This window comes from Dendrobates tinctorius, unplaced genomic scaffold, assembly GCF_039654945.1.
Source record: "Dendrobates tinctorius isolate UK_male_01 unplaced genomic scaffold, ASM3965494v1 ptg000257l, whole genome shotgun sequence".
NCBI lineage: Eukaryota > Metazoa > Chordata > Amphibia > Anura > Dendrobatidae > Dendrobates > Dendrobates tinctorius.
The window spans coordinates 5,444,378-5,470,774 of NW_027361924.1; the positions used below are offsets into that span (position 1 = coordinate 5,444,378).

General features: G+C 48.1%; 1 protein-coding gene across 2 annotated transcripts in view; it reads left to right on the top strand.

Moving 5' to 3' along the window:
- Positions 1-819: 819 nt before the first annotated feature.
- The window catches only part of AXIN1 (axin 1), a 32,018-nt gene continuing 6,440 nt past the window's right edge, over positions 820-26,397 (top strand). Inside the window, exons 1-9 of one of the 2 annotated variants that reach the window (XM_073558534.1) lie at positions 820-1,112; positions 8,979-9,953; positions 21,616-21,756; positions 21,940-22,036; positions 22,206-22,343; positions 22,735-23,288; positions 24,067-24,243; positions 24,428-24,673; positions 26,077-26,184. In XM_073558534.1, coding sequence (XP_073414635.1) covers positions 9,073-9,953; positions 21,616-21,756; positions 21,940-22,036; positions 22,206-22,343; positions 22,735-23,288; positions 24,067-24,243; positions 24,428-24,673; positions 26,077-26,184 — 2,342 coding nt within the window. In that variant the 5' untranslated portion in view covers positions 820-1,112; positions 8,979-9,072. The remainder of the gene's footprint in view (positions 1,113-8,978; positions 9,954-21,615; positions 21,757-21,939; positions 22,037-22,205; positions 22,344-22,734; positions 23,289-24,066; positions 24,244-24,427; positions 24,674-26,076; positions 26,185-26,397) is intronic. The other variant, XM_073558535.1, reaches the window with a different exon arrangement.

The window sequence follows — 26,397 nt, forward strand, 5'->3', positions numbered from 1 at the left end:
ATTATTAGGATGTGAAAATGGAACAGGAGATAGAAAAAATGGCTTCTCGAGACTGTTTTTCTCCTCAGATCAGAGCTGTGTGACAGGACCACGGACTCTTCTATTGATTGTATGGAAGAGTTAGGCTAGGGTCACATTAGCGTTTGAGTCCGCAGCGTATCATCCGCATACGCATGTCTACGCATTTTTTAGACACATCATCTTATAAATGATGGGAAAAAAGGCTGTGTGTTTGCGTGGTTTATGCGCATGCGCTCGATATGACATCAGCCAAAAATGGGCATGTCTCATGGGATTTCTGTATGATTCTAACGCATACGTATCGAACGCATGCCCTTGCGTACCTACGCGCTCCCATAGACAGTAATGCGTTTTCTTTTTTACACACTCAGCCGCATGCCTGCGCATATTGGACGGATTTTTGACGCCTCAAAAATGCAACATGTTGCATCCTCCGCTCACCGAGAAACGACGCATGCGTACACAAAACCTTCGTACACCATGTTAAATATACGTACGCATCACAGAGACGCAAATGTGAATGAAAAAATGCTAAATTTTAGGTGAAAAAGGTGGTAAGTTCTTGATTACAGGGATCAAAGAAAGGAATGTGAGGTAGAAAATAGGTTTCTGAGACTTTTCGGCCTATATTTTTTCCTCAGAACAGAGCTACATGACAGGACCAGGCTCAGCAATGGTGACTGGAGGGGGAAGAAGACAGGTTTTCCAGTCAGGGCAGCAGGCAGGGCACGCGCCTGTGGCGGGAAGACAGCGCGCGCCGCCGTCGTCCTTGTTGTCGGTGGCGCGCCTCCCCCCCCCACTCGACGTCCGCGTGCGCGCCAACCCTCCTCCTCTCCCAGTGACGCAGGACGCAGGGGGCGCGCACGCACAGGCTGCTCACTCTCTCGCTCTCTCTGTGACTCCTCACACACAGGCAGCGCACTCACCAGCAGGAGCTCGCCGGGGCATGGCTGCCGGCCCGTGGCGCTCGCTTTGTTTTCGCCTCTGTCTCCCTCAGTCGCCGCCGGAAGCTTGATGGGTGGCGCTGGAGCTGAGGAAGACGAGGGCCCGGCGCGCTATCCCGGGAGGAGAGCCGGCTTGTTTCCAGGGAGGTGAGTGTGACGGGAGCCGAGGGGGGTCATCTTTTGCTTGGGAGGAAACTTCGCAGACGAGCGCTGGAGGCCGCGGAGCGCAGGCCGGAGATCCCCGGCCTCTAGTACCTGCAGCTCCCGGGCCCAGCTCGTCTGATCCCGGTGGCGGGTCAGAGACCTCCGTTATTGAATTTACAGCCCCCCCAGGTCACATGTTGTAACTTACTTGCTTTTCTGCAATTGTTGCAAAGTTAAGTTCAGTGCTCGTCACATTTGCGTACAATTTTGCAGCCATGGTGATACATACATATTTTTTGTTTTCTTTCGTGGCAGCGTCACACATTTACTGTCTGGAGATATTTAATCGTCAAAATGGCAGACACCTACTGATCTGACGCTGCAGCCGCTCTCTCCGTCAATTCTTCGCATTTAAAACATTTTTCCTTAAAACATTTTTGCCCTTAACCGAAGTCAAGATTCGTGGCGGTGAAGTCTTGTGCCGCCGTCTGACCGCAGTAACAATCGTTGGATTGCGATCTTGACGCAGGACCTAGACGTCTTCAGGACGCGAGATGTAGCCATTAATCCTTGCTCTGCGGTTTTTAGGTTTTTGTTTTTTTTTTTACACTGTTTGTCCGGACGCTTTACATAAGCCGTGATGGAGGATTCCTATTGCCTGTTGGATATGTCTCCAGTAAATGCAGAACTACAACTCCCAGCGCTTGTGGTTGGATGTAAATCATTCCTTTGCTGGACGCTTGTGACGTTTCTGCTCTCAGGTGTTTGGATGAGACTGTGCTGGAATTATGGATTTGTTATTGTAGATGGGAAGTTACATTGTCTCACCGGGGGGAGACGGATACAGGCGTAAAGCTGAGCGGTTCGTGGAGGGTAAAGCGCCCGTTACACATAGCGATATCGCTAGCAATATCGCTGTAACGTCACCGATATCGCTACATGTGATACTTAACCAGCGGGGGAGCCGGTCGGAAGTATTGGTGATTGCGCGAGAACGTCCTGGACCATTTCTCGTCAGGCGCTGACGAGCGACGTGTTGACGCGGGCGGGAGGACGCCAGGATCGCTGCGTTTGACAGGTAAGTAGCGACCCCCGACCCCTGCTATGTCGTTGGTGAGATCTGCCTGTGTGGCAGCTCACTAGCGACCACTTAGCGATGCACCAGCGATCGATGTCGAGATCGCTGGTGCATCGCTAAGTGTAACGGTACCCTTATGGTTGTGCACAACCCCTATAAAATTATCCCAATCGGGATGCAAACTGATCAGCCATAATGTTAAAGGCGACGCAAATAACATTAATGATCTGATGGTGGTGACAGTCTGCGGCTTGAGGGATACATTATTAGTAAGTGATCAGTCAGTTTTTTTAAGTTGATTTGTTGGATGCAGGATCTCCGCAACTGTGATCTCTAGATGACTGGGTCACAGCATCTCCAAAATGAGTGCATGGCGGCGCGCCTTGAGGGTTGCTGTGCTTTTGTACCTACCGATGTGGTCCATGGAAGTACAATGGATTACCTGGTTATAGTGTCATGGGCGCCCAAATTTTATTGATGTGTGGGGAGAGTGAAGGCGTCCATCTCATCACGCAGAAGACAAACTGCACTGATTATGTGCTCCTGTCTTAAGGGCATGTCACACTAAGAGATATCGCTAGCAATATCGCTATAACTAGTGACGTTATAGCGATATTGCTAGCGATATCTCTGTGTCTGATACTTACCAGCGACCCGCTCCCCCGCTGGTTATCGCTGATCGCGCGAGAACGTTCAGGACTGTTTCTCGTCGTCAGCTTCCTGTGGCGCTTCCTGCTGTGAGGACGAGCGACGCATGGAGCCGGGCGGGAGGACGCAGGATCGCCTGGTGTGACAGGTAAGTAGCGATCCCCGTCCCCAGCGATGTCGCTAGTGAGATCTGCCTATGTGGCAGCTCACTAGCGACCACTTAGCGATGTACCAGCGATCCTGACCGCGTCATATCGCTGGTCGGGATCGCTGGTACATCGCTAAGTGTGACAGTACCTTTAGGAAAAAAAAGTGTGATCACAGATCATCGCATGTATTATAGAAAAGTGTCGGGACATGCAGAGCATCGCATGTATTATAGAAAAGTGTCGGGACATGCAGAGCATCGCATGTTTATTAGAAAAGTGTCGGGACATGCAGAGCATCGCATGTTTATTAGAAAAGTGTCGGGACATGCAGAGCATCGCATGTTTATTAGAAAAGTGTCGGGACATGCAGAGCATCGCATGTTTATTAGAAAAGTGTCGGGACATGCAGAGCATCGCATGTTTATTAGAAAAGTGTCGGGACATGCAGAGCATCGCATGTTTATTAGAAAAGTGTCGGGACATGCAGAGCATCGCATGTTTATTAGAAAAGTGTCGGGGCATGCAGAGCATCGCATGTTTATTAGAAAAGTGTCGGGGCATGCAGAGCATCGCATGTTTATTAGAAAAGTGTCGGGGCATGCAGAGCATCGCATGTTTATTAGAAAAGTGTCGGGGCATGCAGAGCATCGCATGTTTATTAGAAAAGTGTCGGGGCATGCAGAGCATCGCATGTTTATTAGAAAAGTGTCGGGGCATGCAGAGCATCGCATGTTTATTAGAAAAGTGTCGGGGCATGCAGAGCATCGCATGTTTATTAGAAAAGTGTCGGGGCATGCAGAGCATCGCATGTTTATTAGAAAAGTGTCGGGGCATGCAGAGCATCGCATGTTTATTAGAAAAGTGTCGGGGCATGCAGAGCATCGCATGTTTATTAGAAAAGTGTCGGGGCATGCAGAGCATCGCATGTTTATTAGAAAAGTGTCGGGGCATGCAGAGCATCGCATGTTTATTAGAAAAGTGTCGGGGCATGCAGAGCATCGCATGTTAGAAAAGTGTCGGGGCATGCAGAGCATGGCATGTTTATTAGAAAAGTGTCGGGGCATGCAGAGCATCGCATGTTTGTTAGAAAAGTGTCGGGGCATGCAGAGCATCGCATGTTTGTTAGAAAAGTGTCGGGGCATGCAGAGCATCGCATGTTTGTTAGAAAAGTGTCGGGGCATGCAGAGCATCGCATGTTTGTTAGAAAAGTGTCGGGGCATGCAGAGCATCGCATGTTTGTTAGAAAAGTGTCGGGGCATGCAGAGCATCGCATGTTTGTTAGAAAAGTGTCGGGGCATGCAGAGCATCGCATGTTTGTTAGAAAAGTGTCGGGGCATGCAGAGCATCGCATGTTTGTTAGAAAAGTGTCGGGGCATGCAGAGCATCGCACGTGTTAGGGTATGTGCACACACAGTTTTTTGTCTCTGCGGATTTTGTAGAGAAAACCGCAGGTAAATCCGCAGGACAAAGTCCTGCGGTTTTACACCTCATAATGGATGAGGTGTAAAACTGCAGCGTTTCTTCACCAAACAATTGACATGCTGCGTTTTGAAAACCGCGCGGAAAAAAACGCAGCATGTGCACAGCTTTTTTTTTTTTATTTCCATAGGAAATAAAGGTACTGTACAACGCAGCAGAATCTGCTGCGTTTCTGCAGAGCCAAAACCGCTGTGGAAGTGCAGCAGAAACCGCAAAGTGTGCACATACCCTTATAGAAAGGTGTCGGGACGTGCATGCAGAGCATCGCACGTGTTACAGAAAGGTGTCGGGACGTGCATGCAGAGCATCGCACGTGTTACAGAAAGGTGTCGGGACGTGCATGCAGAGCATCGCACGTGTTACAGAAAGGTGTCGGGACGTGCATGCAGGGCATCGCACGTGTTATAGGTGTTCGGGACGTGCATGCAGAGCATTGCATGTGTTACAGATGGGTGTCGGTACGTGCATGCAGAGCATTGCATGTGTTACAGATGGGTGTCGGTACGTGCATGCAGAGCATTGCACGTGTTACAGACGGGTGTCAGGACGTGCATGCAGGGCATCGCATGTGTTTATAGAAAGGTGTCGGGACGTGCATGCAGGGCGTCGCACGTGTTACAGAAAGGTGTCGGGACGTGCATGCAGGGCATCGCACGTGTTACAGAAAGGTGTCGGGACGTGCATGCAGGGCATCGCACGTGTTATAGGTGTTCGGGACGTGCATGCAGAGCATTGCATGTGTTACAGATGGGTGTCGGTACGTGCATGCAGAGCATTGCATGTGTTACAGATGGGTGTCGGTACGTGCATGCAGAGCATTGCATGTGTTACAGATGGGTGTCGGTACGTGCATGCAGAGCATTGCACGTGTTACAGACGGGTGTCAGGACGTGCATGCAGGGCATCGCATGTGTTTATAGAAAGGTGTCGGGACGTGCATGCAGGGCGTCGCACGTGTTACAGAAAGGTGTCGGGACGTGCATGCAGGGCATCGCACGTGTTACAGAAAGGTGTCGGGACGTGCATGCAGGGCATCGCACGTGTTATAGGTGTTCGGGACGTGCATGCAGAGCATTGCATGTGTTACAGATGGGTGTCGGTACGTGCATGCAGAGCATTGCATGTGTTACAGATGGGTGTCGGTACGTGCATGCAGAGCATTGCACGTGTTACAGACGGGTGTCAGGACGTGCATGCAGGGCATCGCACGTGTTACAGAAAGGTGTCGGGACGTGCATGCAGGGCATCGCACGTGTTACAGAAAGGTGTCGGGACGTGCATGCAGAGCATTGCACGTGTTACAGATGGGTGTCGGGACGTGCATGCAGGGCATCGCATGTGTTTATAGAAAGGTGTCGGGACGTGCATGCAGAGCATCGCATGTGTTACAGAAAGGTGTCGGGACGTGCATGCAGAGCATCGCACATGTTATAGGTGGTCGGGACGTGCATGCAGAGCATTGCATGTGTTAGACGGGTGTCGGGACGTGCATGCAGAGCATCGCACGTGTTATAGAAAGGTGTCGGGACATGGAGCGCATCGCACGCGCATTAGAAAGGGTTTGGGACATGGAGAGCATCGCACACGCATTAGAAAGGGTTTGGGACATGGAGAGCATCGCACACGCATTAGAAAGGGGTCGGGACATTGAGAGCATCGCACACGCATTAGAACGGGGTCGGGACATTGAGAGCATCGCACACGCATTAGAACGGGGTCGGGACATGGAGCGCATCGCACGCGCATTAGAAAGGGTTTGGGACATGGAGAGCATCGCACACGCATTAGAAAGGGTTTGGGACATGGAGAGCATCGCACACGCATTAGAAAGGGGTCGGGACATGGAGAGCATCGCACACGCATTAGAAAGGGGTCGGGACATTGAGAGCATCGCACACGCATTAGAACGGGGTCGGGACATTGAGAGCATCGCACACGCATTAGAACGGGGTCGGGACATGGAGCGCATCGCACACGCATTAGAAAGGGTTCGGGACATGGAGAGCATCGCACACGCATTAGAACGGGGTCGGGACATGGAGCGCATCGCACGCGCATTAGAAAGGGTTCGGGACATGGAGAGCATCGCACACGCATTAGAACGGGGTCGGGACATGGAGAGCATCGCACACGCATTAGAACGGGGTCGAGGGCGCGCGGAGCATCGCACACGCATTAGAACGGGGTCGAGGGCGCGCTGAGCATCGTAGCTTTATTGTATAGCTGCTGACTACACAATATTGCGTATGGGTTTTGAGTTTTTTTTGTCTGATCAGAATAGATGTGTTCTGAATGTGGTCGGAGTGCTGCAGCGCGATAGATTGTTTTTGTCGGGAGGTTCTGTGACATGGGCCTGTGTTGAGAATTTTGGACATAAGATTATTAGATCTCCTCCAGATGCCTTCAGCAGATGCAGAATAAGTTGTACAGCTGGGTAGACACCCCCTTGACCTGATTTTTGGACCACGTTTGGTATGATCAGTCCACTGAACAGATCAAATTATATGCAATTGATATATTGATTGACAGTCGACTGTCTGCACTTTTCTGTGCCGTTAGGGCAACTGTAGGCAATCACTTACTGGCCAAGGCTTTCTCGGGGTTTGCTCCAGGTCTATGGACATTTTCAGGTCTACAGGATACATTGGAGGTAAATGTCAGGATCGTATGCCTCTATGGATATGTTTGACTCTTTGGAGGATTACCGGACTTTGCGCATCCAGTGTGAATTCAGTCATGGATATATAGTCGGAGGATGTGGTGTGATACATCCAGGTGTATGTGCTGCCTGCAAGTGTCAGTGGCCATACCATGGGGATTGTGATGGGGAGAAGCTCCATAATGAGAAATTTCAGGTTGTAGCTTAAAATGATCTGAAGAACTTGGACTGATATCTCTGAAACTGTCTGCACCCTCTTACATACTGGGCATAGAAAATACTGAGCACTTTCTCTCCTGAAGAGCTTGCACTTAGTCATGTTACATTTACCAGCGGCTGTGTTTTATGTTAAATCTGTGGGATAAGTATGTACCCCCTTTTTGCTGTTTCTTTACGTACTTTGCTGTTTAGCATTGACTCACTGTGTCTCCCTGCGTTTCCCGAATAAGAAATGCCATAGTCTCCTCAGACCTGAGGATCATTCATTTTGTGAACCATCTCCCCAACACCGTTATCATAAGTCCTAGTTTAACCCTTGTAAAAGTAATAAAAAAAAAAAAAAATGCATTGACCTGAAGGAGAGTGCAGCTCTTACACCTGCTCTGTGTCATCTCGGCCGCCTTGACGTGAATCGGTTGGACGTGGCCGGGTCCGTGTGTGTACATTGTGCTGTGATTCACATCGATAGCGGCAGATCAGATCAGGCTGTTTTTATGTCATCACGTACTTCTTTAGGAGAAATGTTTCAACTCCTCGTTATCTGCTCCTCTTTCATCTTCCACGCCGCCGCTCGCTCCAGGTTCAAAGTGCAGGATCTGTCGGTGAGAACAGCACAGTCGCTTATTATAGGACTATACCAGTGACCGGCCGCAAATTAGGGCCAGATGAAAGGCGCCTTAACGTTTCACTTTTGTGGGTGTGTAAAGTGAATAAATGGTCCCTGGGGAAGGTTTGCAGATTTTGGTAGGATCTATTCATCCCAGGAAGTGATCTGAAAATTTTCCAATTGGAACCAGAGTTATTTGGGTCATAAATTCCATAGTTTTGGGGTAGAGAAATTTGCAAACTTGTTGGTGCTTTGGCTACCCTGACTCTTAAAAGCAGGCCAGCCTTGATGCAAATTTCTATGAACCTCTCCCGAAAGTGCCCACCAAGAGCATCTCTCTCCCTGGAGGACTCGCACAGCCTATTGATTTCTATAAAAGATGTGCAATACTTTCTTTCCCCTATGGTGGAGCTGCAGGGAAATGAAACGCCTGCTGACAAGTTCATCATAGATTGCAGCTGATCACTTTGGGGGGTCACCGTAACAAAGGGGGGGTCTGTGATGCCCATCAGGATGAGGGGACCCTATGAATTGTCAGATTGTGTTGGTTTTAGCTGGGAGCAATAACCCCTGGAGTGAATTGAGTATAAAAGCAATGTGGTGAAGGGGACACTGATATAGAAACCTGGTTAGTGTGGTGACCGCGATTCCGCAGAGTAGCCTCATTGATGAAAAGGGCGGTCCATCTTTTTGTTTTAAATGCATATAATTAGGAAACAAAGCCCGTAAAAACCAAACCATGCAAGTTTTTAAAGAAACCATATTACAGAAATCATTTTTTTTTTTTCCCCCGTATATTTGCATTTAAGTTTTTAAAAGAAAATCCTCAAAGGTCAATCCCTTTTCAGCAAGTTAACCCTGCTGTCAGCCCTGTTATCAGTGCGCAGAGCATGACACAGAGAGTCACGATCTTGCAGTAGTAGAACAAGTTTATACTTTGATTGCAGTCCCTCATCCATTAATGCATTTGTGAACTGCCCCTTTAAATGTTATGTATTGACTCTCTATTGTTTTCTTGTTTTCTTTGCAGGAGGCTAATGTTTATCAGGGACCTTCGTCTCGAAATGAACAGATATTGAATCCGTATCTTAATAATCCTTACTTTGCAATCGCATATAGTCAAGATGAGTGTCCAGGGGAAAGGTTTCCCTTTGGATCTAGGGGGAAGCTTTACTGAGGATGCACCCAGACCGCCGGTCCCTGGAGAGGAAGGAGAACTGGTTACAGCAGATCATCCCAGGCCGTTCAGCCACAGCTATTACTCGGCAAAAACCGATGGGATCAGAAACGAGACTTCAACTGCGACGCCGAGGCGGCCCGACCTTGACCTGGGTTACGAACCTGAGGGCAGTGCTTCCCCGACGCCGCCATATTTAAAATGGGCTGAATCGCTTCACTCTCTGCTCGACGACCAGGATGGGATTAAGTTGTTTCGAACTTTTTTACAGCAGGAAAATTGCGGAGATTTGCTTGATTTCTGGTTCGCTTGCAGCGGCTTTCGGAAACTGGAGCCAAGTGACTCTATGGTGGAAAAAAGGCTCAAACTGGCCAAAGCGATCTACAAAAAATATATTCTGGACAATAACGGCATAGTCTCCCGGCAGATCAAGCCAGCAACGAAAAGTTTTATTAAGGATTGTGTTTTGAGGCAGCAAATTGAGCCTGACATGTTTGACCAGGCTCAAATGGAGATCCAGTCGATGATGGAGGACAATACGTACCCAGTGTTCCTTAAATCTGACATCTATCTAGAGTGCACAACCGTCGGCGGGGAAAGTCCTAAGGTTTACAGTGACCATAGCTCGGGGTCTGGGACAGGGAAGGGTCCACCTGGATATTTACCTACTCTTAATGAAGATGAGGAATGGAAGTGTGACCAAGTGGTGGATGATGACCTCGAAAGAGAATCTGTGTCTTCAAACTTGATCAACCAGAAACTTATCTTGGAAGCTACATCGCATTGTACGGCAGCGGCGAGACGGCGGAGTGATGGGAGAGAGTTCAGGTAGGGTCTACATTCATCTAGTGATGATCTGACATGTCCTGTTTGTTGGAATAGGCCTCTATTGCAACTTTGGCCATGCTTGGGTTGGGATGTGAACCTAGGAAGTGGAACCTGTCAGCTAGGAAAAATGCTACCGACCTGCAGGTATAGGGTTAGTTGTCAGGTAAATAGATGAAATTTGGGCCTTCCGACTTTGTCATGGGAGCGTGCACTGAGTGCATGCATTGATCACTATATTGTGAGCGGCGGCTGTACGCACGCCCCCGGCACTTTGCTCAGCTCACTCTGCAGCGTGAGCTGTCGATCAAAGTGCCAGAGCGTGTTTACATCTGTCGCTCTAGTGAAGGATGACAATGCTATTGTGGTCTTGTCAATAGTTGGCTTCTGCTTAACAGTTAAAGGTGTTTTTTTTTTTTTTTGTGAACATACAGCTTAAATGGTCTGTCCTTCAATGAAAATGCATTCCCTTTCCGTAGGATAGATGAGTGTCTGTTCACTAGGGGTCTTTATGTTTACGTCATCGAGGACCCAATCCCAGAGCGACGTTGTGCATGCGCACTGCTTGCCGCTCCATTCTACATCCGCGCAACTGACGATTGCGAATTACTTAGAACCAGACACGTAGCACATATACAGCCCCTTAAAGTGTCAAAATTTGCAGTTGTACAGGTGCCCAGATCTGCAGGACCAGTTTTTCGGGTGTATGTGGTCGATGCTTTACCTCCTGCCGTTACTTCCAAATTTAGGCAAGAGATGAGATTGTGACAGTCACAGTAATTACTCCATGGTTGGTTTTAATACTACAGTATGTTTTATATTCCCAAATATATTAAGGAGATCCTATCTAAAGATTAGTTGTGAAAGGATACTGATCCAGCGGTCACATTTTACTAGTAGGACGCTGCTGGGGATGCCAATGTTAGGAGGGTTGCAGTTTTGTGGCTACGGACTTCTGACTTTGCCACCATTAATTTTTGTAGACCTAAATAATGGGTAGTGAAGCAATATGCTTATAAATATGGTGCGTTATTAGTGCCGATATTGATCCTTTCACAGCTGCTGATGCTGTGATTCCCAGTCCATCCCTAGACAGCAGTCACTTTGTCTTTGTACTGGTACAATGTTGTGTTTCTCTGCTTTGTTTTTTTTTCTGTCTTTTTCTTTTTCCCTTTACGTCCCTCAAAGCGAGACTCTTACCCTGTTGTAAGGGGGGGGGGGAGAATCACAGAACCCAATACACCGCAGCCATGTAACAAGATGGAGCAGGTGCACGATTCAATCCCGGCCTTTATTACCACTCCGTCTGCAATAGATTATTAATGAAAAAATGTAAAGCGTCCGCGGCAGCCCACGGGGTGCGATGCCTTGTTTAGGCCACTGCCTCTTCTATTCCTCCTCAGCCATTCACATTTATCAGGGAAATCTTCACCTTTTACAATCCAAGGGGCACTGCAAAAAAACCAAACACTTGCAATATCTGAATAGGGGCTTGTAGGGTAAAAGGGGCATGCTGTCCTGTCTAGGAATATCGTTCATATGCTTTTATAGTGGGCGGAGGTCTAATTATGTTCTCTCCATTGTTAATATACTTTGTGCTTTAATTCCATTTTTTTTTTCTCCCCGAAGATCTCCGTTTGCAGGCCTCATACTTTGTGCTAAACTACCGGTATAGGTGTATATTCTATAGTCCTATATAGGCTAAACAGGTTTATCTGTAGGATACGTCCTGACTTAATGATTCATGGGGGTCAGAGCTATGGGATCCCCCACTGATTTTTGGGAATAAAGGGGTGACTGCACGGTCTTCCCTGTTTAATGTTGCCCTGGTCACTCGCTGTGCAGGGAACGCTATTGAAATGAATGCGGATGACTGTAATTCCTTCACAGCCAGGGAGCGCCATGCAACGAAAAACAGTGTTAAATGGGGCTACACATTCATTGTCCGGGTAAGGTTGGGGTCTCAGAGGACAGACACTCACCGAACAAAAGTGACTGCATATCATAGCTGTACCCCATAGCCAGTTCTGTCCCTAATCGCATTGACTAACGCAACAGTAACAGTCTCTGTAAAAAGCGAGGTATAGATTGTGTTGTCAGGTCGTATGCTAGGCTAGAATGGCTGATAACAGCGAACACTAGATTGTGTAGTCAAGTCTTATGGTCGGGTAGAATGGCTGATAACAGGGAGCACTAGATTGTGTAGTCGGGTCCTATGGTCGGGTAGAATGGCTGATAACAGGGAGCACTAGATTGTGTAGTTGGGTCCTATGGTCGGGTAGAGTGGCTGATTGTGTAGTCGGGTCCTATGGTTGGGTAGAGTGGCTGATAACAGCGAGCACTAGATTGTGTAGTCGGGTCCTATGGTTGGGTAGAGTGGCTGATAACAGCGAGCACTAGATTGTGTAGTCGGGTCCTATGGTCGGGTAGAGTGGCTGATAACAGCGAGCACTAGATTGTGTAGTCGGGTCCTATGGTCGGGTAGAGTGGCTGATAACAGCGAGCACTAGATTGTGTAGTCGGGTCCTATGGTCGGGTAGAGTGGCTGATTGTGTAGTCGGGTCCTATGGTCGGGTAGAGTGGCTGATTGTGTAGTCGGGTCCTATGGTCGGGTAGAGTGGCTGATTGTGTAGTCGGGTCCTATGGTCGGGTAGAGTGGCTGATAACAGCGAGCACTAGATTGTGTAGTCGGGTCCTATGGTTGGGTAGAGTGGCTGATAACAGCGAGCACTAGATTGTGTAGTCGGGTCCTATGGTCGGGTAGAGTGGCTGATAACAGCGAGCACTAGATTGTGTAGTCGGGTCCTATGGTCGGGTAGAGTGGCTGATAACAGCGAGCACTAGATTGTGTAGTCGGGTCCTATGGTCGGGTAGAGTGGCTGATTGTGTAGTCGGGTCCTATGGTCGGGTAGAGTGGCTGATTGTGTAGTCGGGTCCTATGGTCGGGTAGAGTGGCTGATTGTGTAGTCGGGTCCTATGGTCGGGTAGAGTGGCTGATTGTGTAGTCGGGTCCTATGGTCGGGTAGAGTGGCTGATAACAGCGAGCACTAGATTGTGTAGTCAGGTCCTATGGTCGGGTAGAGTGGCTGATTGTGTAGTCGGGTCCTAAGGTCGGGTAGAGTGGCTGATAACAGCGAGCACTAGATTGTGTAGTCAGGTCCTATGGTCGGGTAGAGTGGCTGATTGTGTAGTCGGGTCCTAAGGTCGGGTAGAGTGGCTGATAACAGCGAGCACTAGATTGTGTAGTCGGGTCCTATGGTCGGGTAGAGTGGCTGATAACAGCGAGCACTAGATTGTGTAGTCGGGTAGAGTGACTGATAACAGCGAGCACTAGATTGTGTAGTCGGGTCCTATGGTCGAGTAGAGTGGCTGATAACAGCGAGCACTAGATTGTGTAGTCGGGTCCTATGGTCGGGTAGAGTGGCTGATTGTGTAGTCGGGTCCTAAGGTCGGGTAGAGTGGCTGATAACAGCGAGCACTAGATTGTGTAGTCGGGTCCTATGGTCGGGTAGAGTGGCTGATTGTGTAGTCGGGTCCTATGGTCGGGTAGAGTGGCTGATAACAGCGAGCACTAGATTGTGTAGTCGGGTAGAGTGACTGATAACAGCGAGCACTAGATTGTGTAGTTGGGTCCTATGGTCGGGTATAGTGGCTGATAACAGCGAGCACTAGATTGTGTAGTCGGGTAGAGTGACTGATAACAGCGAGCACTAGATTGTGTAGTCGGGTCCTATGGTCGGGTAGAGTGGCTGATAACAGCGAGCACTAGATTGTGTAGTCGGGTCCTATGGTCGGGTAGAGTGGCTGATTGTGTAGTCGGGTAGAGTGGCTGATAACAGCGAGCACTAGATTGTGTAGTCGGGTCCTATGGTCGGGTAGAGTGGCTGATTGTGTAGTCGGGTCCTATGGTCGGGTAGAGTGGCTGATAACAGCGAGCACTAGATTGTGTAGTCGGGTAGAGTGACTGATAACAGCTGGCACTAGATTGTGTAGTCGGGTCCTATGGTCGGGTAGAGTGGCTGATAACAGCGAGCACTAGATTGTGTAGTCGGGTCCTATGGTCGGGTAGAGTGGCTGATTGTGTAGTCGGGTAGAGTGGCTGATAACAGCGATCACTAGATTGTGTAGTCGGGTAGAGTGGCTGATAACAGCGAGCACTAGATTGTGTAGTCGGGTAGAGTGACTGATAACAGCTGGCACTAGATTGTGTAGTCGGGTCCTATGGTCGGGTAGAGTGGCTGATAACAGCGAGCACTAGATTGTGTAGTCGGGTCCTATGGTCGGGTAGAGTGGCTGATTGTGTAGTCGGGTAGAGTGGCTGATAACAGCGATCACTAGATTGTGTAGTCGGGTAGAGTGGCTGATAACAGCGAGCACTAGATTGTGTAGTCGGGTAGAGTGACTGATAACAGCTGGCACTAGATTGTGTAGTCGGGTCCTATGGTCGGGTAGAGTGGCTGATAACAGCGAGCACTAGATTGTGTAGTCGGGTCCTATGGTCGGGTAGAGTGGCTGATTGTGTAGTCGGGTAGAGTGGCTGATAACAGCGAGCACTAGATTGTGTAGTCGGGTAGAGTGACTGATAACAGCTGGCACTAGATTGTGTAGTCGGGTCCTATGGTCGGGTAGAGTGGCTGATAACAGCGAGCACTAGATTGTGTAGTCGGGTCCTATGGTCGGGTAGAGTGGCTGATTGTGTAGTCGGGTAGAGTGGCTGATAACGGCGATCACTAGATTGTGTAGTCGGGTAGAATGACTGATAACAGGGAGCAATACCTTGCAGACAGATATGTGGCCGGTGGCTGTCGTGTAGCTGGCCAGTCGCTGTGGTTTGTTGTGCTTGCTCATCTGCGGCTCTGATGCCGGGCGCCGCCGCCGCTCGCTCGTGTTTACCTTCATCAGCCGCTGACCATGGGAGTTATGATCCGCCTGACCTCATCACACATCAAAGGGCGGCCGCGTATGTAAAGGCTTTATGTGCTGCCGAGGGGACGGCGACGCTGTCTGCGCTCATTGCCATGGCGATACCACTTTGCTGATGCGGCCGCTGTCGTGTTTTTCTTTTTTCTTTTTTTTTTTTTCTCCCTCTCTTCTTTCACTTTTTTCCTACTTACTTACAAGACGTGACTTCAAAGTCTTCCCTGGCGTGATTCAGAGTTTCCAGCAAATTTTTTTTTTTTTTTTTTCTTTTTTGTGCGAGTGAAACGTTTGATCCTTCTGGAAATTCTGCGCTCGTTTTACACAAATCCGGGGAATCAGCTGACCTTTTCATTTTATTTTTTTTCTTTCATGGAAAGTCGATCCCTCCTGAAATGACAGCTTGCTCATTTTTCCGTCTAACATGAAGTAACGGAACAGAGATTTGCTATTTACTATATTTATTCCCCAGATCTTTGAGCGCGGCGTGCCGTGCGGTCGCTGCCCCAGAAGTTTTGCCTTTTGATTTTTTTTTTTTTTTTTTCATTTTTTCACAGAGCTCTTTTCATTCGGCTTCAGAAGTCTCTGAGCTGATGACATGTGTTCTGGGGGTGACGTTGGTGTCCAGGATTCAATATAGCCCTATAGGAAGGGACCGCCGTCTTGGAGGGGGGGCTCTTTTAGGATCCATCCTGTTTGGCACCGTCAGGAATGTGTTTTTTTTTTTTTTTTTCTTCTTCGGTATGTGTTTGCTACAAGACAAAAAAATAATTTTTAAGTGATTTTTAGGAGTAATACCATCATATAAAGTATTCCGAAGCAAGTCAGAGAAACGGCATTTATTTGCACCGGAGGCAGATTTTGGCGTAGAGTTGGGTACGGATGACTCTACGGAGACTGTTAAAGATGGCAGAAGTCTCCCTGCAGACGATAGACGTGTATATGTACCGTATACGGACAGAAGTATGCTCGGCATGCTTTGTCCTCCATGTATCTGTGGTTGTGGTGCCTCCCACCAGCCCGCTGCTCAGGTTTCATTACATTGCAATGAGGCACAAAGCGCGTTTTACTTCAGCCACTTTGTGTAAATGTATCTTGCGAGTGGGCCGCTCTCGGGGTGGTGGGGGTAAAGCCGCTTGCGTAAACCCTTTTCTAGTCATACTGGATCCATTTGTAAATTCCTCCCCTCCAGCTGAGCTGACAGGAAAGAAAAGCATGGCCAGAAAAAAGGAGCGAGAGCGGAACAGAGAATAGAGAGAGAGGCCTTTTCCATCTCCCAATGTCTAACCGCACCGTCGGTGGAAAGTGAATTATCATTAGGAGTAATTACCCCGGTACCAGTGACAGCCCCGAGCGACATGACAAAGCCTGGGAAGTCATTAACTTTTATTTACACAAAGGCAGCTTTACGCGGCGCGTTTCCCGGCCCGCCGCTCATTTCCACCACCGTCTCCATAGTCATCAGGAAGAGCGCCTCATATCAGGTTACTGGATGCCCCCCCCTGTGAAACGTGTTGGCTGAAAGGCTGTATTCTGCCGGCCTCGTACATCAGAGCTACTGACGACGGCCTGAACTCATTATAGTCGCCGACAGGATTCTTTTTCTCTCTACATTTCCATAGAGGTGACCACACCAATTTCCATAATGGTTCAGTCGAATTGGCTCCAGGGGCCAGCCTGTTAAAGTGGATGTCCCATAAACGCTCTATATCCCCTATAATCATTGCAGAGCTCTGAATCTTAAAAGGACCTTGTACACACCAGAAACCATCCCCTGAACGTGCCGATATCTGTGTGCTTGTCCGACAGTCTGTGTGTGGGGGCTGCCCCAATTCTTCCCAGTCGTGGGGGGTAAAAGGATCCGGCATGTTTTGATTTTGGACCTTTAGTCTTCACTGCGGCCCTCTTGTAGAGGACACAGAGCGCTCCTGTATACGGATGAGTCGGGAGAGATGGCTGTCAGCTGAACTATCATTTTGCCAATGGCTTTCGAGTGGGGCGAAAAAAGTCTGTGTCAGTATAGCAGTAGGGAAAATGCGACTACTGCACGGGCTATAGGACTCGTGGTCGCACATGCTCAGTATCGCTCTATTGGACTCGTGGTCGCACATGCTCAGTATCGCTCTATTGGACTCGTGGTCGCACATGCTCAGTATCGCTCTATTGGACTAGTGGTCGCACATGCTCAGTATCACTCTATAGGACTAGTGGTCGCACATGCTCAGTATCACTCTATTGGACTAGTGGTCGCACATGCTCAGTATCACTCTATAGGAATAGTGGTCGCACGTGCTCAGTATCTCTCTATTGGTCTATAGGACTAGTGGTCACGTGCATAGTATCACTCTATAGGACTAGTGGTCACATGTGCTCAGTATCACTCTATAGGAATAGTGGTCACACGTGCTCAGTATCGCTCTATAGGAATAGTGGTCACACGTGCTCAGTATCGCGCTATAGGACTAGTGGTCGCACATGCTCAGTATCGCTCTATTGGTCTATAGGACTAGTGGTCACACGTGCTTAGTATCACTCTATAGGACTAGTGGTCACACGTGCTTAGTATCACTCTATAGGACTAGTGGTCACACGTGCTTAGTATCACTCTATAGGACTAGTGGTCACACGTGCTTAGTATCACTCTATAGGACTAGTGGTCACACGTGCTTAGTATCACTCTATAGGACTAGTGGTCACACGTGCTTAGTATCACTCTATAGGACTAGTGGTCACACGTGCTTAGTATCACTCTATAGGACTAGTGGTCACACGTGCTTAGTATCACTCTATAGGAATAGTGGTCACACGTGCTCAGTATCGCTCTATAGGAATAGTGGTCACACGTGCTCAGTATCGCTCTATAGGAATAGTGGTCACACGTGCTCAGTATCGCTCTATAGGAATAGTGGTCACACGTGCTCAGTATCGCTCTATAGGACTAGTGGTCGCACGTGCTCAGTATCGCTCTATTGGTCTATAGGACTAGTGGTCGCACATGCTCAGTATCACTCTATAGGACTAGTGGTCGCACATGCTCAGTATCACTCTATAGGACTAGTGGTCGCACATGCTCAGTATCACTCTATAGGACTAGTGGTCGCACATGCTCAGTATCACTCTATAGGACTAGTGGTCGCACATGCTCAGTATCACTCTATAGGACTAGTGGTCGCACGTGCTCAGTATCACTCTATAGGACTAGTGGTCGCACGTGCTCAGTATCGCGCTATAGGACTAGTGGTCGCACATGCTCAGTATCGCTCTATTGGGCTATAGGACTAGTGGTCGCACATGCTCAGTATCGCTCTATTGGGCTATAGGACTAGTGGTCGCACGTGCTCAGTATCGCGCTATAGGACTAGTGGTCGCACATGCTCAGTATCGCTCTATTGGACTAGTGGTCGCACATGCTCAGTATCGCTCTATAGGACTAGTGGTCGCACATGCTCAGTATCACTCTATTGGACTAGTGGTCGCACATGCTCAGTATCACTCTATAGGAATAGTGGTCGCACGTGCTCAGTATCTCTCTATTGGTCTATAGGACTAGTGGTCACGTGCATAGTATCACTCTATAGGACTAGTGGTCGCACGTGCTCAGTATCGCTCTATAGGACTAGTGGTCGCACATGCTCAGTATCACTCTATAGGACTAGTGGTCGCACATGCTCAGTATCACTCTATAGGACTAGTGGTCGCACATGCTCAGTATCACTCTATAGGACTAGTGGTCGCACATGCTCAGTATCACTCTATAGGACTAGTGGTCGCACATGCTTAGTATCACTCTATAGGACTAGTGGTCGCACATGCTCAGTATCACTCTATAGGAATAGTGGTCGCACATGCTCAGTATCGCTCTATTGGTCTATAGGACTAGTGGTCGCACATGCTCAGTATCGCTCTATTGGGCTATAGGACTAGTGGTCGCACATGCTCAGTATCGCTCTATAGGACTAGTGGTTGCACATGCTCAGTATCGCTCTATTGGTCTATAGGACTAGTGGTCGCACATGCTCAGTATCGCTCTATTGGTCTATAGGACTAGTGGTCGCACATGCTCAGTATCGCTCTATTGGGCTATAGGACTAGTGGTCGCACATGCTCAGTATCACTCTATAGGACTAGTGGTTGCACATGCTCAGTATCGCTCTATTGGTCTATAGGACTAGTGGTCGCACATGCTCAGTATCACTCTATAGGACTAGTGGTCACACGTGCTCAGTATCACTATAGGACTAGTGGTCACACGTGCTCAGTATCGTGCTATAGGACTAGAGGTCGCACATGCTCAGTATCGCTCTATTGGTCTATAGGACTAGTGGTCGCACATGCTCAGTATCACTCTATAGGACTAGTGGTCACACGTGCTCAGTATCACTATAGGACTAGTGGTCACACGTGCTCAGTATCGTGCTATAGGACTAGAGGTCGCACATGCTCAGTATCGCTCTATTGGTCTATAGGACTAGTGGTCGCACGTGCTCAGTATCACTATAGGACTAGTGGTCGCACATGCTCAGTATCGCTCTATTGGTCTATAGGACTAGTGGTCGCGCACGCTCAGTATCGCTCTATTGGTCTATAGGACTAGTGGTTGCACATGCTCAGTATCGCTCTATAGGACTAGTGGTCGCACATGCTCAGTATCGCTCTATTGGTCTATAGGACTAGTGGTCGCACGTGCTCAGTATCTCTCTATTGGTCTATAGGACTAGTGGTCGCACATGCTCAGTATCACTCTATAGGACTAGTGATCACACGTGCGCAGTATCGCTCTATTGGTCTATAGGACTAGTGGTCGCACATGCTTAGTATCACTCTATAGGACTAGTGATCACACGTGCTCAGTATCGCTCTATTGGTCTATAGGACTAGTGATCGCACGTGCTCAGTATCGCTCTATTCACACAGGGGACTTGAGGCTCTCCATTCTTGTGATCAGTTGGGATGTCAGCAGCTCTTCATACATTCATCATATCTTCTGGATAGGGGGGTACATGCATACCGTTCCATGAATGTTTGATAACCGCAGCCACCACGAGATGGAGCTCACTGTATACTGTCTATATATTGAAGTGAATGGTTCAACTAGAAAATGTGTGGTGAGCTCCCCCTAGTGGTGCCTGCAGGGAGTCGCCTGCCTGGAGTAAGGGGTTATCTGGTCGGAGTACCCCTTAACATCATTAAATGGACAGTGGAGTAGTTGGCGTGGGAATTCATTTCAGGCTTCTGCTTCTCAGACCCTCGGCTCACTCCTGGTGATGTGATATCTCCGAAGGCAGCGCCTCCGCATCCCCCCGGGACTCTGGTTACCCCCGTCCATATTGCGCAATGCAAGTTTCATCCATGAATGCAGCAGCTGGAGGAGATAAAAGCCGGATAGCGCTCCCTCCACGTCACCACCCGCCACCAGGCACATATTACACACCGGAATGAAAATCGGCCCGTCATAAAATATTCCAGATGTGTCTCTGGGTCAGGGGGTGAAAACTGGTAAATGAGAAAAAGGTGGACGGTTTTTCTACATGTGAACGGAATGGAAGGAGCGAAGCATTAGACACAGCTGATCTGCAATACCGGAAGTGGCCTGTGCACAGGTGTGGCACTGTGTGTAGAAGGCGGCCATGTTCTTATAATTTTGTATTGCTCTATATTCAGGGTTCGCACTTGACTTTTCTATTTGTGAAAGGACATTGCCCTCCATTATGCGCTAAATTCACCATATCACGAGGCCTAAATTAATTAAGCTCCCCTCCAAATTCCCTGCGGCTTTGGGCCTCCTGGATTTTGTTTACTAGGCATTAAAGGGGGGATCCACAAATTGCATATATCACCTATGCACAGGATGGATAAGTGTGTGATTGCTAAGGGTCTGGCTGCTGAGACCCCCATGGGTCTGGAATGGAAGGTGTAAGCAGTGTATATGGCTTATCCATACACTAGGTGATAAATCTCTAATAACTGGGGCTTTGGCTGCTGCGATTCCCCCCTACATTATTGAAAACGGGGGTCCCAACGTCCTCTGTCTTAAAGGAGCAGTAGTGAACATGTGCGACCCACACATCCGGTGTCTCTGCCAATGTCGCCGTGTAGCCCTACCAGCCTTAAGGTTATTTAACACAGGCCCCAAACGGGGACAAGCAATCGCTAACGTGACCGGTTGCTCTCCGTACAGTTTGCCCATTGTTGGCAACACATTAACCGTTTACACAGGAAGTTGTGCTGCCGCCAATCATCTCTGCGGCTGCAGCCGATTATCATGCTTTTGGGGTTTGTTTGGAAGGATCAGTGATGGCCTTTTCTTGTGACAAGATGCCGCACGCGTCGGTGACTTTATGGAGTGGCCACCAACATACAAGTCCTGGGCTAGTGATTATTTGCTGTTTTGGAGGCATTTAGGCAAATATTCATTAAACATTTCCTAAATTGCTTCCTTTTTTACTTTTGGACGTATTGAAGCAGTACATGGAGCGGGTGATCTGTGCCGATCACGTTAGGACCCCACAGACCTGCCAATAGTCCGGTATCATGCACCTGTCTCTGCAAATATGTGGGGTCGTGACTCCTCCAACATGGACGTGAACGACCCCTTTAATGTTCTTATAAGTGGTTCGATGCCCGAAAATAAAAGATCTTGGAAGGCAACATGTTAATGTGACCATCCGTCACTATAAGATTTTTTTTATATTTTATTTACTCTGTGACCATGAGAATTTCTTATTTTTACTGTAATTTCCATTTCTAGGCCGGGGTCGTGGAGGGAGCTGGTTACCCCTTACTATGTCAACACTGGGTACGCGGTGGCCCCTGCCACTAGCGCTAACGACAGCGAACAGCAGAGCATGTCGAGCGATGCCGACACCATGTCCCTTACAGACAGCAGCGTGTAAGTAGATCGCATTCTCTTTTTCTACATTTTCTATTTTTTTTATTATTTAGATTTTGTGCATATGGCGTCGTGGGTCCTAAACAGAGTAACGTTATGTTTGGGAGGGATTTATTAGTGACAGTTCCCCCCCCTCTCTCGGCGTGTCATAGCCGCACATTGATGCCTGTTTTCCTCTGGCAGCGATGGGATTCCACCGTATCGTCTACGGAAGCACCATCGCCGAGAAATGCAAGAAAGTGCCAAAGCCAATGGACGCGTGCCACTACCTCACATTCCAGTAAGTGATGGGAAGACCACGTTTACACCCTCATAGGGGGCTTCCAGTTGCACCAAATAAGCGATATTCTCTGTATTATCAAGTTGTGTATCAATCGTTTTTGGTGCACCAGCCATGTTTCGGTGCAGTTTTTGCACGCACCATTGATTGTGGCGTTTTGTCTCCGTAGCGTACATATCACATGCCAAAGGATATTCACGTCGATCCTGAAAAATTTGCTGCTGAGCTCATCATTCGCCTGGAAGGAGTCCTGAGAGACCGCGAGGCGGAGCAGAAGCTGGAGGAGCGACTGAAACGCGTGAGAGCTGTAAGTGGTCCGCACGATATAATGCAATGTCCTCTATCTTTATACCTGAGGCTCCATCTACCTGCAGTGTCGTGTCTATCAATCTTAAGTACAGCCGTCTGGCCTCTGACGCTCAGCATGGAGCTATCTCGAGCTGCAGCAGGCGCCATCGATGGCGGATACAGCATTATGCAATAATCTGCAGGCGGAAAATGTAAATCTGTGCTGCAACAGCGCCACCTAGTGGCTGAATTGTAGAATGCAACTTCCTTTATTTATGGAAAATGGATCATTAATTACAAGAGAAACTTTATATTTAAAAGACTTTAAGTTGGGAGCCGTAACATTTGACGGGGGGGGCACTATGCCTAAATGCTATAGTAACTCGACTTTGTTCCTTTTTTCACCGTAGGAAGAAGAAGGGGACGATGCAGACGTCTCCTCCGCACCTTCAATGGTTAGCCACAAATTGCCTTCAAGCCAGCCTGTGCATCACTTTGGGTCTCGATACTCCGATATGGGTTGCGTCGGGATGCAGATCAGAGACGCCCATGAGGAAAATCCAGAATCCATTCTAGACGAACACGTGCAACGCGTCATGAAAACGCCAGGATGCCAATCTCCGGGCACCGGCCGCCATTCCCCCAAGCCGCGCTCGCCAGACGGTCACATGAACAAAGGCCTTCCCGTATCGGTGGGAACAATGCAGTCCGGGCATGGCAAGCACTCGGCCAAGTCCGGCACAAAATTGGAAGCGCCCAACATGTATCACCACAAGCACGTCTATCACCACGTTCATCACCACAGCGGGGTGAAACCCAAGGATCAGATAGAGGCCGAGGCCACACAGAGAGTGCAAAGCAACTTTTCGTGGAATGTAGACCCTCATAACTATGCAACCAAATCACGAAATTATGCAGATAGCATGGGGATGGCCCCCAACCCTATGGATTCTTTAGGCTACAGGTAAGCCTCTTACTCCTCTTATATGCTTCAAACTTCAGTTCATCGCCATTTGCCATATATCTGCTTGCTGTCAGTGGATTGGAACATTCTCATGTGCTAGGACTGTCACCATGTCTTTTTCTGTGTCACAGTGGGCCTAGCAATAAACCTGGGTTCCAGAGATCCCAGTAACTGCACTGACCCATACAACAAGGTTACCAGCTGATTTCCACAATAAAGTAAATGTAGAAGCAAAACATTTCAAAATTCTTTTTTTTATTTTTTTTTTTTAAATTCTACTGCCCCCTTTGTATTTTTTTTTTTTTTCAGTACGTTATATGGGGAAAATACTTTTGGAAAGATTACAAATATGTAAATCTTGGAAGAAGGGGAATAAGAATGGCGGCCACGGGAATGCGCTAGAGGTTGGCTGTGACATTTATCTCTTAGCACTGCCGATCCAGCAGCGATGTCACATCCATCATTCTTGTGGTCGCTGAAACCAATCGTGGAATTCTGCGGTGTCACTCGTATGGCCGCCGGATGTAACGTCAGCGCTGCGCTGGAGCTTGTATCTGTCCCCTCCATAGTCACATAATATTTTCCACCTGGTTAATGCCGCCTTCCATGATGTAAGAAACAAAACCTCCAGAATTGAATGCGAGGTCAGAAGTCTGGGTGTGACTAGACATTAGTGAAGGTTTTAGCAGGCACCAGGACCGGATCTGTAATCACAGGTAGTGTATGAACGTTCTCGCAGATTTTTTACCTCTATCCCATAAAACGCTTTTTCTTTCAGTGGTAAAGTCAGCATGCTGGCCAAGAGGAATGCAAAGAAAGTGGATTCTGGGAAACTCGAAAGTGCCAACTATGAGATGCCCGTAGTGCCAGAGGACTCCGAGAGACACCAGAAGATAATGCAGTGGATAATGGAAGGCGAGAAGGAGATCAGCCGACACAAGAAAACCGTCCATAGGTCAGTGCTTTACTGCAGGTCATCCTCCACTCGTGTCCAGAGCTGCATTCAGAGTTTGGGTGTGACTGGCGTATGCCGAGTGTTGTGAACTGAGCAGCCCAAGGACTGTAAATGGCAATAACAGAAAGGGAAAGTTATTCTTAGATTTTGACACTTTGCGTCTGGCCCTATTTCCTCCCTGCAGCTCATCAGGTGCCAAGAAGCAGTCCGCTCATGACGTGCCTAGACCACTCTCCATTGAACGCCCTGGTGCGGTCCATCCGTGGGTCAGCGCTCAGCTGCGCAACGTGGTGCAGCCCTCTCACCCCTTTGTCCAAGACCCCACCATGCCACCCAACCCTGCCCCCAATCCACTGACACAGCTGGAGGAGGCGCGACGGCGACTGGAAGAGGAGGAGAGAAAAGCTGGAAAAATGCAAGTGAAGCAAAGGTGCGTAACGTTTCGTGTTGGCTTTTATTGCAGATCCTGTATGGGCCTCTAGTCATAGGTGGGAGAGGCCGCGTCACTGGGAAGGCAATTTTTTTGATAGGTTCCATGTCTGTGAGGTGATTTACGTGTTCTGCTGCTTGGTCACCCTGGGATCTTCTGTTTGGGAACTTGTCAGTAAGGTCATGTTCACGTGTTTTTTTTTCTTTTTAAGCGGATCATCTATAAAATCTTCCTCAATAAAACTTTTCCTATTCATTACGATGGGAAATACACTTTGATATTGTGAGGGGATCCGTGCGTGACCGCAGCCATAAAGGGATATTCTATGGGTAGAATACCCATGGCGTATCCTTTTGGATAAAACACAGATTGCTCTTTAGGGAATTTTTACCATTTCCTAAAGTAATTTTGAACAGTTTTTAGCTTTTTTTTTTTTTTTTTTTTTTTTTTTTTTTTTATGACCTTTTGATTGGACAGCGCCTATTTTGAAACATTTTCCATCAGAAAAAAAGTGACATGTATTTTTAAATTTTTTTTCAAAGCCTAAAGTTTAACGGAAAATGCTCAGAAGACAGAATATATGTAAACTAGAAATGATTTTAAAGAGGTCTTCTGGAGCGGAACTGCTAAATGAAAAAATCATTAAAACTGTGCAAATAACAGTTCATATGAAGTGGATGTGATAAACTCATGCCTGCTGTGCATTTAAAGATTTTTTTTTTTTTTTTTAATGTTTTGCATGTTTTTTCCTTGTAGTTTTTCTATGGGGAGCCTGGAAAACAAAAATGCGCAGTGGTGTTTTTAAGTGCAGTATGACAGTGTTTCTATACTATAAAAAAAAAAAAAAAAAAAAAAAATGAATGGAGGAAAAAAACACATTAAAAAAGGAAAAAAGCACAAATTAGAGCAGATTGCTATTACATATATTGGTCCAGATGCCTGCAAAAAGGAAACAGAAAGGAAAAAAAAACAGAATTTTTACACCTGAGAAGTCAACTGGTCGTGGTGGGGTTGCTAGGAGTTGGTCCCCCCCCATTCATCTGATGGTGGTGATCAATATCAAAGTGCCCCTGTCTATTAAGTCATCACTGCCTGTACACGAGAAGGATAGATTTTTTTATTTTTTTTTAAGGTCCCTTTGTTTCTTTTTGTGAAGGCCCCCTCAATAAAAAAAAAGATTTATCCTCATTTCTTGTGCACATCTTTCCATTAAAGGGGATTTAGGGCTAAACACCTCTCCCCCAGTGTTGTGAGGATCTAGCAGAGCCGGTTGTGTTGGTGGCACTGCAGAGGGACGCAGAGCAGCGCGCTCTCACTCTCTCTCCAGCCGATGAATGCTGAGAGTTGTAGTATTATGGGGCGCACAAGGACATTTTTTCTAACCTGTGAGGGTTGTTCTCTAGGTATGTTCAAGAGGTTATCCAACGGGGGCGCTCCTCTGTCAGGCCACCGTATATCCCACTGCTGAATGTGGTACCCGCGGTCTCAGACATGGACCTCTCGGAGTCACAGTATGTGCCTGTCTTTTCGTGTGTCAGTGTGTCCAGTGGTTACATCCCGTCCTGACATAGTGCCCCATATATGTGCGTCTTCCCCCCCCCCCCCCCCCCCCCCCCCCTCGGTCACACGTTTCCTTCCCTCCCTGCCTCCTCGTCTTCCCTCTTGTGGAGGATCTGTAGATGATCTCCGTCCTGTGCACATCATCATATATGCAATCACTACGA